The sequence below is a fragment of the Hypanus sabinus genome, chromosome 4, assembly GCF_030144855.1.
Source record: "Hypanus sabinus isolate sHypSab1 chromosome 4, sHypSab1.hap1, whole genome shotgun sequence".
Taxonomy (NCBI): Eukaryota; Metazoa; Chordata; class Chondrichthyes; order Myliobatiformes; family Dasyatidae; genus Hypanus; species Hypanus sabinus.
Window position 1 is genome coordinate 96,692,797 of NC_082709.1, and position 16,031 is coordinate 96,708,827.

General features: G+C 46.3%; 1 protein-coding gene across 12 annotated transcripts in view; it reads left to right on the forward strand.

Moving 5' to 3' along the window:
- Positions 1 to 16,031, forward strand: part of LOC132393009 (succinate--CoA ligase [ADP-forming] subunit beta, mitochondrial-like) — a 173,559-nt gene that overhangs the window by 72,445 nt on the left and 85,083 nt on the right. For all 12 annotated transcript variants that reach the window (XR_009511729.1, XR_009511719.1, XR_009511722.1 and 9 more), the window contains exon 5: positions 857 to 985. Coding sequence is in view for 1 of the 12 variants with exons in the window: in XM_059967694.1 (XP_059823677.1) it covers positions 857 to 985 (129 nt within the window). In the remaining 11 variants the exon portion in view is untranslated. The remainder of the gene's footprint in view (positions 1 to 856; positions 986 to 16,031) is intronic.

The following is a 16,031-nucleotide window of genomic DNA, read 5'->3' on the forward strand; positions in this document are numbered from 1 at the left end:
CATTCCCATGCCAATGTGGTTAAGGGTTAACTTCCCTCTGAAATGACCTATTAAATCAGTTTGTGTCAAGCTGCTGTATGTAAAGTGCATGTGGAATGCAGTCAGTCAGGCAAACTCACCTTATTGGGGCAACTAGAGATAGAGTACCCCAGAGGCAAAATACTGCAAAAACTTGAGTTCTGAAATAAAGCACAAAATATTGCAAATCTGGCAGCATCTGTTTCAGGATGAAAATCTTCATTGCTGAAATGGTAGCTATTTCTTTGTAAATGTTTCCCAATGTGCTAAGCATTCCACCATTTTGTGTGTTGTTATAGTTTGTAATAAATGTGCTGGAATCACTACTTTGTGTATTATTTTGTAGGATTAAATTCCCTTTCCTAATTGCCTTTGACTTGAATAGCTTGCTAGGCTTTTTGACAGGTAAATTGAGAAGTGACCACTTTGTTGTTTCGGACTGGTTGCATAGGTAGAAAAGACAGATTTCTTTCCCTAAAGGACATTTGATAAACCAATTGGACTATGATAGTCTGGTATCTCACTATTTTTTAATTCTGTAATTTTTTAATCAATGAAAATCAAATAGCAGGATTTAAATTCAGAATATCCAGTTAGTAACTTGACCACAGTGCTACTGTATCCATGGCAAATTATGAAGGCAAAAGAACAATATGTACTGAATAATTGAAATAGTCACTGGAACTGACTATCAGATAGTTTGCATATACTCTGCTTAGGAAGTCCAGCAAGATATTTTTGTGTTTACTTAATTAATTATCAAAACATAATTCCATATTGTTATTTCTACCTAGAAAAGGGGAAGTGATTTCTGCTAATTTTTTCCCCTCTTCTTTAGGGGCCAATATTGATGGGCAGCTCTCAGGGAGGAGTTAACATAGAAGAGGTAGCAGTGCAAAACCCTGAAGCAATTGTGAAAGAGCCTGTTGATATACTCGAAGGTGCCACGAAAGAGCAAGCTGTCAAGGTAATTGCATAGAAATTCTAGTCATGAAAATTAACAGAATTCAGATAGCTGATATTGAATAAATAATTGTACTGCAACTTATTTTGACTATAGGGAACACTGTATAGCAGACACTTGTATGTAAAACAGCATTCATTGTTCCAAATTATTTGCATTGTAATTGGAAGAAACTCCAACTTCAAATGGTAATTGTTCTTTAATATTCAAATTACAGTTACGAGTTTAGAACATTGTTATACAGTGGATTCTGGTTAATTAGGATACATTGGGCCTAGTATATTTGGCCCAGTTAAGCAACTGCCACAATTAAATAGTTAAAAAGATTTAATAAAGATAACTACCATTTGACTGAGTAACAAATCATGTAGAGCAAGACTTCGTTTATCTTTATTGTATTTGCCATTTGATCGAGGGGGGTTCTAAAATGCCCAAACGTCATGTGGTATTATTGAGCTGTATAGCTGAGAACTATCATGTTCTATTTTTCAACAAATGTTTCTCCTCATTGGACAGAAATGGAATCTCACGGTCTAAAATTACTTCTTCCTTTATACATGTACTCAGATACAGTTAAAAAAATTATGGAAGCAAACTAAGAATCCAATTGTAAAGCACATGATAAAGGTATGGTATGATGTAAAAAAAATTTAAAGGAACATATGTATTATCACAATATAGTCCAATTTGGGGCAATCAGTTCTTTGTACCAGGAAGAGCAGATGCGACATTTAAAGAATGGAAATCCAAGGGGCTTTAAATGTTTCAAAATCTTTATTTAGCAGACTCAGACATTATGATGTCTTTTGAGGAGCTGAGGTGTAACTTTAACCTTAATAGTAAACATTTCTACAAATACCTCCAGCTAAGAAGTTCTGTTAAGGTAAACCAAAACAACACACTTACCAGACCCCTACATTCACACTTGGAAAAAATTATGATAAAGGACAGTTTGAGAAAGGGTATCATTTTGGAATTTTATAATTCGCTGGTATCTTGCTCATCTGAAAATTCACAATACAAATTGAAAACTTAGGAGGAAAATCTGCAGCTTAAAATTTCAGAGGAAGAGTGGAAAACAGCTTGTACCAATGCTCATACTAAGTCAATAAACACTTGCCTTAAATTGATACAGTACAAATGGTTAATGTTGGCATGTCACACCAGTGGAATTAAACCAATACAACAAAAACATATCAGATATACTCAACAGGAGCTTTCTAAATAGTCATCTATGTCGATGCCATTGATAGGTCGAATGAATGCTATAAACTGGTTATCCTACTGAAATTTTTATATATATTTCAAGCAGTTCCCTCTTTTGTTCCAAAAACATTTTTTGATAAAATAGATTCTCTGATTTTGTCTTATGTTTGGAATAACAAAAGCTCTAGAGTGAATAAACTTTTATTGCCAGAACCAAAAACAGATGGAGGACTGGCTTTACCAAACTTTAGATTTTATTATTGGGCAATTATTCATTATATTTTTGGACTTATGATATAGATGACCAAGATCGCCCTTCATGGTTACAGTTGGAGGAAAATTCGGTAATGGGGTTTTCGTTAGCTTCTTTATTAGGAGCTCCTCTTCCGTTTTTGCTCTCTAGAATAAGTAGACAAGCTCTCAACCCTATTGTTAAACGTACTTTAAAAATTTGGTTTCAGTTTTGTAGATTTTTTGAATTAAATGATTTTGTACTTTCTAATAATATTTATTCTAATTTCTTTTTTAAACCATCAACATTGGATAAGGCTTTTTTAACACGGAAAATTAAGGGAATAAAGACTTTCTTAGATTTGTTTTTACAGGACTGTTTAATGTCCTTTTCACAGTTAATAGATAAATATGATATTGCAGCGATGTGCTACACATAGCGCTGAAATAACGACACGGTAAGTTGTTTCGAGACTAGTTTATTTAAACTTCATGGCGCTGGCACTTAATCCCTAGCGCCCACCCTCTCCGGGCGGAAATGACGTCAGAGGTGCATTACCAAAGTCTCTCCCCGTGCGCTGGCTATTTGTGAGCTGGTTCGCCTGCGCAGTGGGTCGCCACATAACCCCCCCCCCCAGAACCGGCGATACACCCCGCCAATGTCCACAGTCTGGATCAGCCTCTGTTTGGGAGGTCTGCCTCTGCGCCGCTATGCCTGAACCTCGACCGGCTGTGCCAAGTCCACATGGGCTGGTTTGAGTCGGTCCACTGTGAAAACCTCTTTCCCCCAATGTCCACAACGTACGTGGACCCATTGTTGCTGATCACCTTGAACGGCCCCTCGTACAGCCGCTGTAGCGGTGCCCCTTCGTATAAACACAAACTTACAGTTCTGCAGGTCTTTGGGTACATGGGTCGGGGTCTGTCCATGCTGTGAAGTTGGTACGGGGGTCAGGTTGCCGAGCATTTCGTGTAGCCTGTCCAGGACTGCTGCGGGTTCTTCCTCTTGCCCCCTTGGGGCTGGTATGAACTCTCCTGGGACGGCTAGGGGCGCGCCGTACACCAACTCGGCTGACGAGGCGTGCAGATCCTCTTTGGGCGCTGTGTGAATTCCAAGCAGGACCCAGGGAAGCTCGTCCACCCAGTTAGGTACTCTCAGGCAGGCCATGAGAGCCACCTTCAAGTGACGGTGGAAGTGTTCCACTAGTCCGTTCGACTGTGGGTGGTAGGCAGTAGTGTGGTGTAGCTGTGTTCCCAACAGGTTGGCCACAGGCAACCACAGACTGGAGGTGAACTGGGCGCCTCTGTCGGAGGTAATGTGGGCCGGTACCCCGAAGCGTGCTACCCAGGTTGCAATCAGTGCTTGGGCGCAGGAATCGGCAGATGTGTCGCTGAGCGGGACCGCCTCTGGCCACCTCGTGAACCGGTCTATCATAGTTAGGAGGTACCGCGCTCCTCGGGACACTAGTAGGGGCCCACGATATCCACATGAATGTGGTTGAACCTCCGGTGGGTGGGTTCAAACTGCTGCATCGGGGCTTTAGTGTACCGCTGCACCTTGGCTGTTTAGCACTGCGCGCACGTTCTGGCCCATTCACTGACCTGCTTGTGAAGTCCGTGCCACGCAAACTTGCTGGAGACCAGCGGGACGGTTGCACCATAGATGGGTGCACCAAACAGTGTATGGAGTCAAAAACTCGCCGCCTCCAGGCTGCTGGCACGACGGGGCGAGGTTGGCCAGTAGCCACGTCGCACAAGAGGGTCCTCTCACCTGGGCCTACGAGAAAGTCTTGCAGCTGCAAACCCGAGACTGCGGTCCTGTAGCTGGGCATCTCGTCGTCTGCCTGCTGCGCCTCTGCCAATGCCGCATCGTCCACCCCCAGAGACAGGGCCTGGACAGCTGGTCTGGAGAATGCGTCCGCCACGACGTTGTCCTTTCTCGAGACATGCTGGACGTCCGTCGTGTACTCGGAGGTGTAGGACAGATGTCGCTGCTGGTGAGCCGACCATGGATCGGACACCTTTGTGAATGTGAAGGTCTACAGTTTGTGGTCCGTGAACGCGCCTTCCAAGAAGTACCTGAAATGCCGGATTGCCACATACAGTGCCAACAGCTCCCAGTCGAAAGCACTGTACTTGAGTTTGGGTGGTCGTAGGTGCTTGCTAAGAACGCCAGGGGTTGCCAGCGCCCCTCGATGAGCTGCTCCTGCACCCCACCAACTGCTGTTTTGGATGCGTCCATTGTGAGGGCAGTCGGAACATCCGTTCTGGGGTGCACCACCTACCACATCTTCTCCTCCCCCCCACTCTCAGCTTTCCGCAGGGGTTGCTCCCTACGCGACTCCCTTGTCCATTCATCCCCCCCATCCCTCCCCACGGACCTCACTCTGGGCACTCATTCCTGCAAATGGAAGAAGTGCTACACCTGCCCCCATACTTCTTCCCTCACCACCACCCCAGGCCCCGGACAATCCTTTCAGGTGAGGCACCACTTCACCTGCGAGTCAACTGGGGTGATGTACTGTATCTGGTGCTCCCGATGTGGCCATTTATACATTGGGGAGACCTGCCGCAGACTGGGAGACTGTTTTGCCGAACACCGGCGCTCGGTCCTCCAGCAGTGGCGGGATCTCCCTGTGGCCACACACTTCAATTCCACAGACCACTCCCACTCCGACATGTCTGTCTACGGCCTCCTCTACCGTCAAGATGAGGCCACATGCAGGTCGATGGAGCAATACCTTATCTCCCGCCTCGGTAGCCTCCTTCCTGCCGGCATGAACATCCAACTCACTGACCTCTGTTGATACCCCTGCCCCCCACTCTTACCCCCATCCCTATCTATTATTTTAGTCTGGTTCTTTTTCTCTCTCTTTTTTCCCCCCTCACTATAATCTCTCCCCCCAGCCCTACCTTTCTTTCTCTTTTATTTCCCATAATTCTCCACCTTCCCCCTAGCCTATTTCCCTCCAGCCTATCACTTCCCAGCTCTCTACTTTATCCCTCCCCCCCACTTCTTATCCCCCCTCAACCATCCCATGTTACTTACCTCCTGATGAAGGGCTTTGGCCTGAAACGTTGTTATTACCTCCTCCCATAGAAGCTGTCTGGCCTGCTGAGTTCTGCCAGCATTTTGTGTTTTTTTAATTTATTTCCAGCATCTGCAGATTCACTCGTGTTGCCTAAGGATCCTTTTATTCCCACTTGTTGCCCCCTCCAATCAGCCAATGCTCTAGCCATATTAGTAACTTTCCTGTAATACTATGGGCTCTTAACTTGATAAGCAGCCACATTTGTGGCACCCTGTCAAAGGCCTTCTGAAAGTCCAAATATACACCTTCCACTGAATCCCCTTTATCTACCCTACTTGGAATCTCAGAATTCTAATAGGTTCGTCAGGTAAGATTTTCCCTTAAGGAAGCCATGCTGACTTTGCACTATCTTGTCCTGTGTCACCAAGTACTCCATAACCTCATCCTTAAAAATTGACTTCTTCACAACATCTTCACAATTACTGAGGTCAGGCTAACTGATCTATAATTTCTTTTCTGCTACTTTCCTCAAAGAGTGCAGTGACATTTGCAATTTTCCAGACTTCTGGCACCATGCCAGAATCCAATAATTTATGATGATCACATTTCTAATGCTTCCACAATCTTTAACACTACCTCTTTCAGATCCCTAGGATACAGTTCAGCTGGTCCGCATGACTTAGGTCTTTAAGCTTTTTGAGCATCTTCTCCCTTGTAATTGTAACTGCAGTCACTGCTCTTCCTTCACACACTACAACATCTGGTACAGTGAAGGCTGATGCAAAAATACTCATTTAGTTAACCTGCCATGTCCTTGTCCCCCATTATTGTTTCTCTGGCCTCATTTTCTAACAGTCCTATATCGATTCTCATCTCTCTTTTATTTTTTTACATCCTTGAGAAACCCTTTACTATCTACTTTGATATTGTTTATTAGCTTGCTTTCATATTTCATCTTGTCCCTTCTAATAATCCTGTTAGTTGCTCTTTGTAGGTTTTTAAAAGCTTCCCAAACCTCTATCTTCTCACTAATTTTTGCTTTGTTGTACACCCTTGCTTTTGTTTTAACATTAGCTTTGACTTCTTGTCAGCCACGGTTATACTATTTTACCATTTGAGTATTTGTTCATTTTTGGAATACATCTATTCTGCCTTATTTTTATTTTTAAATCTTCCTTATTTTTCCCAGAAACTCACATCTTTGCTGCTCTGCTTTCATCCCTGCCATCAGCTCTTTCCAAATTACTTTGACTAACTCCTCTCTCATACCACTGTAATTTCCTTCACTGCACTTAAATACTGCTATGTCAGACTTTACTCTCTCCCTAGCAAATTTCAAGTTGAACAATCATATTGTGATCACTGTCTCCTAAGGGCTCTTTTACCTTAAGCTCCCTAGTCTCCCCTAGTTCATTACATGACACCCAGTCCAGTGTAGCTGATCCCCTAGTAGGCTCAATGACAAAATGCTCTAAAAAGCCATCTCGTAGGCATTCATCAAACTCACTCTCTTGAGACCCATTACCAACCTGATTTTCCCAATTGACCTGCATGTTAAAATCTCCCATGACTGTCATAACATTGTCCGTTTGACATACTTTTTCTATTTTCTGTTGTAATCTGTGGTCCATGTCCTAGCTACTGTTGAGAGACCTGTATATAACTGCCACCAGGATCCTTTTCCCTTCGTAGTTTCTTAACTCAACACACAAGGATTCAACATCCTCTGATCCTGCATCACATCTTTCTACTGATTTGATGCAGTTCTTTACCAGCAGAGCCATACCAGCCCCTTTGCCTACCTTCCTATCCTTTAGATACAATATGTAACCTTGTACATTCAGCTCCCAACTACAACTATCCTTCAGCCATGATTCAGTGTTGGCCACAACGCATACTTGACAATCTGTGATAGTACAACAAGATCATCCCTATACTCTGTGCATTGAGATATAACACTTTGAGTACTGTTTCTGCTAACCTTTTTGATTCAGCTTCCCTAATGCAGTGATACTCACCCTGCTGACTGCAATTTGGTCCTATCATTTGTCTGCCTTTCCTGACAGTCTGACTGCACGCTATCTTTGCTTTTTTACTAACTGCCCTATCTTAAGTCCTGGTCCCCACCCCCCTGCCAAATTAGTTTAAACCTTTCTCAACAGTTCCAAAAATCCTGCCCACAAGAATATTGGTCCCCCTTGGGTTCAGGTGCAAGAGAGAGAAAAGAAGGGTACCTTAAAAGAAACAGGTCTTGGGTTAAGAGTGATAGGTGAAAAGTTTAAGGGAAACATGAGAGGAAGCTTCTTTACTCAGAGGGTGGTGAGAGTGTGGAATGACTGCCAGTTCAAGTGGTGAATGCTACATGGATGGTAGAGGTCTGGAGGGCTGTGGTCCTGGTGCAAGTTGATGAGAGTAGGCAGTTTAAATAGCTCAGTACGCACCGAAGGGCTTGTTTCTGTGCTGTACTTTTCTGTGAATATGAGTAAATCATTTCATTTTCACTTGTGGCTGTTTCTGGCATCTCGAGGCCTGAATATTTGAAACCACAGTGAGCAAAACAGTACTGAGTTGTCGTCTTACAGCTTATTTCTTGCAGGCTATCAGTGAGAAAAATCGCGATATTTTGAACACAAACATGTCTAACTGCGCTATGTAGTGTCTGATAGCCACACAATATACGTGACTGACTGATATTGTACGGGAACTATCTCCTGTTCCAGTTAAATAGCATATTGTCCCAAATAAACAAAGGGAATTCCAGCCATTTTCTCGATTAGTTTTTGTTCTTTAAGAGTTGCCCCAAATAAGCATTTGTTCTGATTAACCAATGGCCCTGTTAACCAGAATCCACTGTACAGCCAAGCGAAGATGATTTTAAATGCAAAACCTTTGTTAACAGAGAATGATCAGTTGACACAGCATGTATAATGAAAACAAACAAGAAAATCAGCAGATTCTGGAAATCTTCTAGCATTTTGTGTGTGTTGCATAATGAAGAGGCAGTCTTTCCATGGGGATTGATTTTGAATCAGTAAAGGCATTCTGAGTTCAGCTGTCTCTGCCTCCGTGTGTTCTCTACATTGGTGACCTCGACATTCTAGACGGCATCTGGAGCCGGTGACTCGGTGACCAGCCATGAGTCCGAGCAACTCGCACAGTGCGGTCTCTCTGAAGCTCCCGACTTTCTGGGCCACTCAGCCCCACGTTTGGTTCGAGCAGGCTGAGGCCCAGTTCAATATCAGAGAAATTACAGCTGATGCCACGCGGTCCTACTATGTGGTCAGCACGCTCGACCAGGAGACAGCAGGCTGGATCATCGACTTCCTACGCCAGCCACCAATGGAAGACAGGTACACTAAGCTTAAGGTGCTCCTGATTCATACCTTCGGACTCTCCTGCCTCGAACGAGTCACATGGCTCCTACGCTTGGACCGCACGACATCCGAGCTCGTGATGACATGCTGGCGCTCATGGACTGCCATAAGCCGTGCTTTTTATTTGAACAGTTGTCTCTCGAGCAAATGCTAGAGGACATTCGCCTCCTCGCGAGTGAGGATTTCAGTGACCCACATAGGGTCGCGGCTAAAGCAGATGTCCTTTGGCAGAGCAAGCAACATGGAGCAGCCTCCATTGGCCTTGCCACGGTCGCACGCCCCAATAACCAAAGCCATAGAGACCCATGGGGGAAAATGATGAAAGTTCAGAACAATGGTGTTTCTATCACCAAATATGGGTTTCAGGCGCGCGTCACTGCCCTCCACCATGTGCTTTTCTGGGAAACGCCAGGGCCAGCCATCGCTAATGGCTTCAACGGCTGGCCACCAAGACAGCCTCCTGTACCTCTGGGACTGACACTCCAGGTGGCGCTTCCTGGTAGACACCGCGGGCGAAGTCAGCGTACTGCCCCCCTCGAACGTGGACACTTGTAATGCGGTCCCAGGCCCTGAACTCACTGCTGCAAATGGCATCAGTATTTGGACGTACTATCTCACTGCATTTCGGGTCCAGCTGTTTCACTTGGACTTTCATGTTGGCAGCGGTGTCACAGCCACTACTAGGGGCAGATTTCCTATGAGCCAACTGCCTCCTGGTCGACTTAAAAGGCCAGTGTTTGGTCTACGCCGAGACATTTCAGACTTTCCAGCTCAGAGAAACCAAGCTACCGGCCATCCACCTGCATTCCGTGACCCTCTCGAGTAACAAATTCGCCAGGGTGTTGGTGGAATTAACATCCATAGTCACCCCGCAGTTCTCCACGGCTGACCCCAATCACGGCGTGCAACACCACATCCCCACACAAGGACAGCCACTGCACGCCTGAGCTTGCAGGCTCCCATCCAACAAGCTCCACCTCATCAAGGAGGAGTTCTGTAAGGTGGAAAAGATGGGAATCGTACATCGCTCAGACAGCCCGTGGGCATCCCCGCTGCACATGGTGCTCAAGTCCGCAGGAGGCTGGAGGCCCTGCGGAGACTACAAGAAGGTTCAACGATGCCACAACCGCCGAGAGATACCTGGTACCCCACATCCAGGACTTCACGGCGAACCTTCATGGAGCAACCATCTTCTCGAAAATCTACCTGGTCAGGGGATACCATCAGATCCCAGTGCACCCCGATGATGTGCCCAAGAAAGCCTTCATCACCCCGTTTGGCTTGTTCGAATTCCTGAGGATGCCTTTCAGTCTTGAGACTGCAGCCCAAACTTTCCAAAGGCTCGTGGACTCAATGGGATGCGGCCTGGATTTCATTTTCATTTATTTGGACGATATCCTGGTGGCCAACAGTTCGCACCAAGAGCAAGTGGCACATTTGCGCCAGCTCTGCCAACGCCTGAGCGACTACGGACTGGCAATCAATCCAGCGAAGTGTCAGTTCGGGCTGACAGAGATGGACTTCTTGGGCCACAGTCAACCAACATGGCGCAATTACCCTACCAGGCCATCCACCAGTTCCCCAAGCCCAGCACAGTTAAGGGCCTGCAGGAGTTCGTAGGGATGGTCAACTTTTATCATTGTTTAGTGCTGGCAGCGGCCTGCATCATGAGACCCTTGCTCAGCCTGATGGCCGGCAAGGCCAAAGAAGTGGCATGGGATGTGGAGTCCATGGAGGCGTTCAAGCAGGCCAAGGAGGCGCTGGCAAAGGCGGCACTCCTAGTGCACCCAAGAGTCGATGTACCCAGGGCACTCACGGTCGACGCTTCCGACACGGCAGTTGGCGGAGTCCTGGAGCAGCTTGTCGAGGGCCAGTGATGACCACTCGCTTTCTTCAGCCGGCACCTATGGCCACCAGAGGCGAAGTACAGTGCTTTCGACAGAGAGTTGCTAGCGCTCTACCTGGCTGTCTGGCATTTCCGGTACTTCCTCGAGGGAAGGGAGTTCACCATGTATATGGACCACAAGCCCCTCACCTTCGCACTGGCCAAGGTATCGGACCCATGGTCGGCTCGGCAGCAGAGGCACCTGTCCTTTATTTCAGAATTCACCAGACATCTGCGACATCACAGGGAAGAAGATTGTTGTTGCTGACACACTGTCTCGCCCCTGCCTCCACTCAGTAGGCATGTCATCCTCAGGAATAGACTACGCAGCACTGGTAGAAGCATAATGGTCGGACACTGAGGTGCCAGCTTATCGCACTGCCGTTTCGGGGCTCCAGTTGGAGGACGTCTCCATTCTGTGGATCGACTCCTGTGCAATGTGTCTACTGGCAAACCCTGACCAGTGGTATCAGCAGCTTGGACGTGCCGGGTGTTCGACACGCTGCACGACCTGGCCCACCCATCTATCTGGATGTGCATCAAGCTGGTAGCGGACAGATTCATCTGGCACGGTTTGCGCAAACAGGTCGGACACTGGGCCAGGACCTGCGTACACTGCCAGACCGCCAAAGTCCAGTGACACGTGAAGGCTCCCCTCCAGCAGTTCCAACACATTCACGTGGACATCGTTGGCCCCCTGCCAGTCTCCGGGGGTGCCAGGTATATCTTTACCATGGTAGACAGGTTTACCAGATGGCCAAAAGCCGTACGCTTGCAGACTCGTCCACTGAGTCCTGCGCCAGGACGCTCATTGCAAACTGGCGGTCTCCCAACGGACATAACCTCCGACAGAGGGTGTTGTGATGGAAAATAACTGGTTCTTTGAGTCTCAACAGTAGAGGCCTGGACACACACAGTTTTAATAATAAGGAATTTACTTATAAGGAAAAGTCGGGTCAACACAAGGAACTACAGTATTCTAACAAAAAAACGCTTAGGGTTAACACGTGTGGAGAAGGTCGGGTCGGCTGTACAATACACAGAAAGAGGTGTGGGGACAGGGTACAGTTACACAGACAAAGAACAAGGGAAAAGCACTACGACAGCTATCCCCCTTGACCTTGGATAGCTGCGGCTCCCTTACCAGGACCAACGATATACCTTCCCAAACATAAATCAATGCACTTACCTTCAATGAGGTGGTCGGTAAGAGAGAGCGAGCCAGGCGCGTCTCACCTTTTATAGCATGGGGCTGGGCGAGATAATCCCATTAAGGTGACCAATGACTTAGATTGATTAGTTGGGAGGGACCAAATGTTGATTGGCATGTGGTGTGTCCTCCGACCAGCCAGGTGGCAGTGTATCTGTCACGTGGCCGGTATCTCTCGATACACTGGGGCACAGTTCACGTCTGGTTTGTGGACAGCACTGGCGCAGCTCCTGGGCACCCAGCTGCATCACACCATTGCGTACCATCCCCAGTCCAACAGTTTGGCAGAGCGATTCCACCGGCATCTCAAGTCGGCCCTGATGGCACGCCTCAGGGGCCCCAGCTGGACAGATGAGCTTCCCTGCATCCTACTGGGCATCTGCACAGCCCCCAAGGAGGACCTGGACCTGGACACCACCTTGGCAGAACTCCCCCCCCCCCCCCCCCGACGGTCCCAGGCAAGTTCATACCAGAGGCCCGAGGTTCGGAAGAAACTCCAGCAGCTTTGCTAAAGAGGCTGGGGGACAAGGTAGGGGACCCTGGCACCGGTCCCGACCTCCAGGCATCTTTCCCACACCATCCTTCACCCCTAAAGACCTCCGAGACTGTGAGTATGTTTTTATTCGCATGGGCATGCACAGGTCACCTCTACAGTGGCTGTATGAGGGACCCTTCAAGATGATTGGGCACAATGGAACTACATGTATCGTGGAGGTGGGTGGCCAGGAAGAGACTTTTACAGTGGACCGTCTCAAACCGGCGCACTTGGACATTGAGGTGAGGTGAGGGTACCCGCACCGCGCTGGCAAGGCTGGCCACCTAGGCAAGCCACACAGGCAATCCCCCGATGGACGTTTCTGTGGGGGAGTGGTGTGGCGGCCCATACATGCAGGACTTGAACCACCATCGGGGAGCTGCGGGCAGACATGCGGTAGCGCATTTGAAACTATCCACTCAGGGCGGATCTTCCGGGGACAGTCTGACGTCACGTCCGCCCCGTGGGTCGCGGGGGCCCAAGGGAGGAGAGATTTAAGCGCACGATTTTGAATCGGTAAAGGCATCCTGAGTTCAGCTTTCTTTGCCTCTGTATGTTTCTTTAGCAGTGCGTTGCACGCGACTACAATACCACTTAAGGTGACTTTTATACCTTCAAAAATTAGGAATTGGTGGTTACGGGGTTTTGAAATCTATGATAGTATTTCCTGGCTGAAATTTCAGGTGGTGAGTAGAAAATAGAGAAGAAATTGAGGAACAGTAGAAATACATGTTTGGGATTTGCTTCAAACCAAATTGAAGCTTGCCTGGACCTCTACCTGCAGAAGGGCTCATTTCCTATAACATATAACTCGAGTGGAGACTTCACCATTGAACAAAAGCCATGTTTCATTCATAACCCAGTACACTAATAAACATAGTAGGACTCATTGAGCTGAAAAGCATTTATTTCAATGCAGGAAGTATTGAATTAGAGTCTGGATCAGTACATAGAAGTGCAATGTTGTTGCTATTACAGAGATCTGGATGTGTGAGAGACAAGTATGGTTGCTCAATGTTCCTGAGTTTCACTGTTTTAGCCGTGATAGAGAGGGAGTTAAAAGAAATGGAGGGGTTATGATACTGATAAGGGAGAATTTCACAGCAGTACTCAGGGAGAAGATACTGAAGGGGGGAGCCATTGTGACCGGGTTTCTGGAACTGAGTCTGCCACTGTGACTCAGAAGACGAGAGGTGAAGCGGAATTCAGTAGTGGTAGGAGATTCAGGGAGGTTGGTAGAAAGCTGAAAAGCGGGGCCAGCAGGGTAGTAATCTCTGGATTGTTGCCTGTGCCACGTGCCAATGAGGGTAAGAATAGGAGCATCAGGCAGATAAATGGATGGCTAAAAACTGGTTTAGGAGCAGCAATTCAAATCTCTGGTACATTGAGATCTTTTCTGGAGAAGATGCAACCTGTACAAAAGGGACGGATTACATCTGAATCCGAGGAGGATCAATAACCTTGTAGGCAGGTTTGTTAGAGCTGTTCAGGAGGGTTTAAACTAATTTGGCAGGGGGATAGAAACAGGAGTGAAAGGGCTGAGGACAGAGCAGACAATTTACAAACAGAGGCAGCGTGTATTGAGACTGTCAAGGGCAGGCAGATGATGGAGCAAGATTGTAGTCAGTGGGATGAGTTGTAATGTAAAGGGGGGTTAAAACTGAAAAGGGCAATAAATGCATTACTGAGGGTGTTATGTTTAAATGAACGCAGTATATGAAATAAGGTAACTGAACTTGTAGTACAATTAGAGATTGCTAGGTATGATGTTGTGGGCATTATTGAGTTTTTGCTGAAGGAAGATTGTAGCTGAGAGTTTAACATTGTATTGAAAGGACAGGCAGGTAGGCAGAGGGTTTGGGGGGCTGTGTTGGTAAAAAATGAAATCAAATCCTTAGAAAGAGGTGACATAGGATTGGAAGGTGTAGAATCCTTGTGAGTAATGTTAAGAAACTTCAAAGGTTAAGAAGACCCTGATGGGAGTTATATACAGGCCTCTGAACAGTAGTAGTGATGTGGACTACAGGAAATAAGAAAAGGTATGTCACAAGGACAATGTTATGATAGTCATGGAGGATTTCAATGTGCAGGTAGATTTGGAAAATTAGGTTGGTGCAGGATCCCAAAAGGGGGAATTTGTAGAATTCCTACAAGATGGCTTTTTAAAGCAGCTTGTGGTTAAGCCCATGAAGGGTGCAGGAATTCTGGATTGGGTGTTGTACAATGAGCTGAAATTGATTTGAGAATTAAAGTAAAAGAACTCTTAGAGGCCAGTGATCATAACATGATAGCATTCAGCCTACAGTTTGAGAAGAAGCAGCTAAAGCCAGATTTATCAGTCTTACAGTGGAGTAAAGGTCATTACAAAGGCATGGAAGAGGAGCTGGCCAAAGGTGATTGGAAGGGCACATTAGCAAGGATGATGGCAGAGCAGCAATGACTGGAATTTCTGGGAGTAATTTGGAAGGTGGAGAGTAAATACACCCTAAATAAGAAGTTATTCTAAATGCAGGATGCACAATCGTGGCTGACAAGAGAAGTCAAAGCCGACATAAGAGCCAAAGAGAGGGCATATAATAGCAAAACATAGTGAAGTTAGAGGAATGGGAAGCTTTTAAAAACCATCATAAGGTAACTAAAATAGCCATTAAGGAGGAAGAGATCAAATACGAAGGTAAGCTAGCCAGTAATAATAAAGAATATACCAGAAGTTTCTTCGGATATATAAAGTGTAAAAGAGAGGTGAAAGTAGATAATTGACTGCTGGAAAATAATACTGGAGAGGTAGTAATGAGGGACAACAAAATGACAGACGAACTGAATAAGTATTTTGCATCAATCGTTACTGTGGAAGACACTAGCAGTATGCTGGAAATTGGAGAGTGTTCAGGGGACAGAAATGAGTGAAGTTGCTTGGAAGGCTGAAAGATCTGAAGGTAGATAGTCACCTGGACCAGATGTACTACACCCCAATGTTCTGAAAGAGGTGGCTGAAGAGATTGTGGAGGCATGTGAAATGATCTTTCAAAAATCAATAAATTTTGGCATGGTTCTGGAGCACTGGAAATGTCGCTCCACTCTTCAAGTAAGGAGGGAGGCAGAAGAAAGGAAATTATAGGCCAGTTAGTCTGATCTCAGTGTTTGAGAAGTTGTTGCAGTCGTTTGTTAAGGATGTGGTTTTGGGGGACTTCGAAGCACATGATAAAATAGGTTGAAATCAGCATGGTTTCTTTAAAAGAAAACCTTGTCTGAAAAATCCAAATTTCTTTTATATATTGGAATAACAAACAGGACGGACAAAGGAGAATTGGTGGATGTTGTGTACTTGGATTTTCAGAGAACCTTTGATAGGGTACTGTACATGAGGCAGCTTAACAAGTTAAGAGCCATTGATAGCACAGAAATGACACTGGCATGGATAGAGACTTGTCTGATTGGCTGGAGACGAAGACTGGGAATAAAGCTAGCCTCTTGGTTGGCTGCTGGTGACTACCAGTGTTCCACAGGGGTTGTTTTTGGGACTGCTTCTTTTTACGTCATATGTCAGTGATTTGGATGAAGAAGTGATCAATTTAT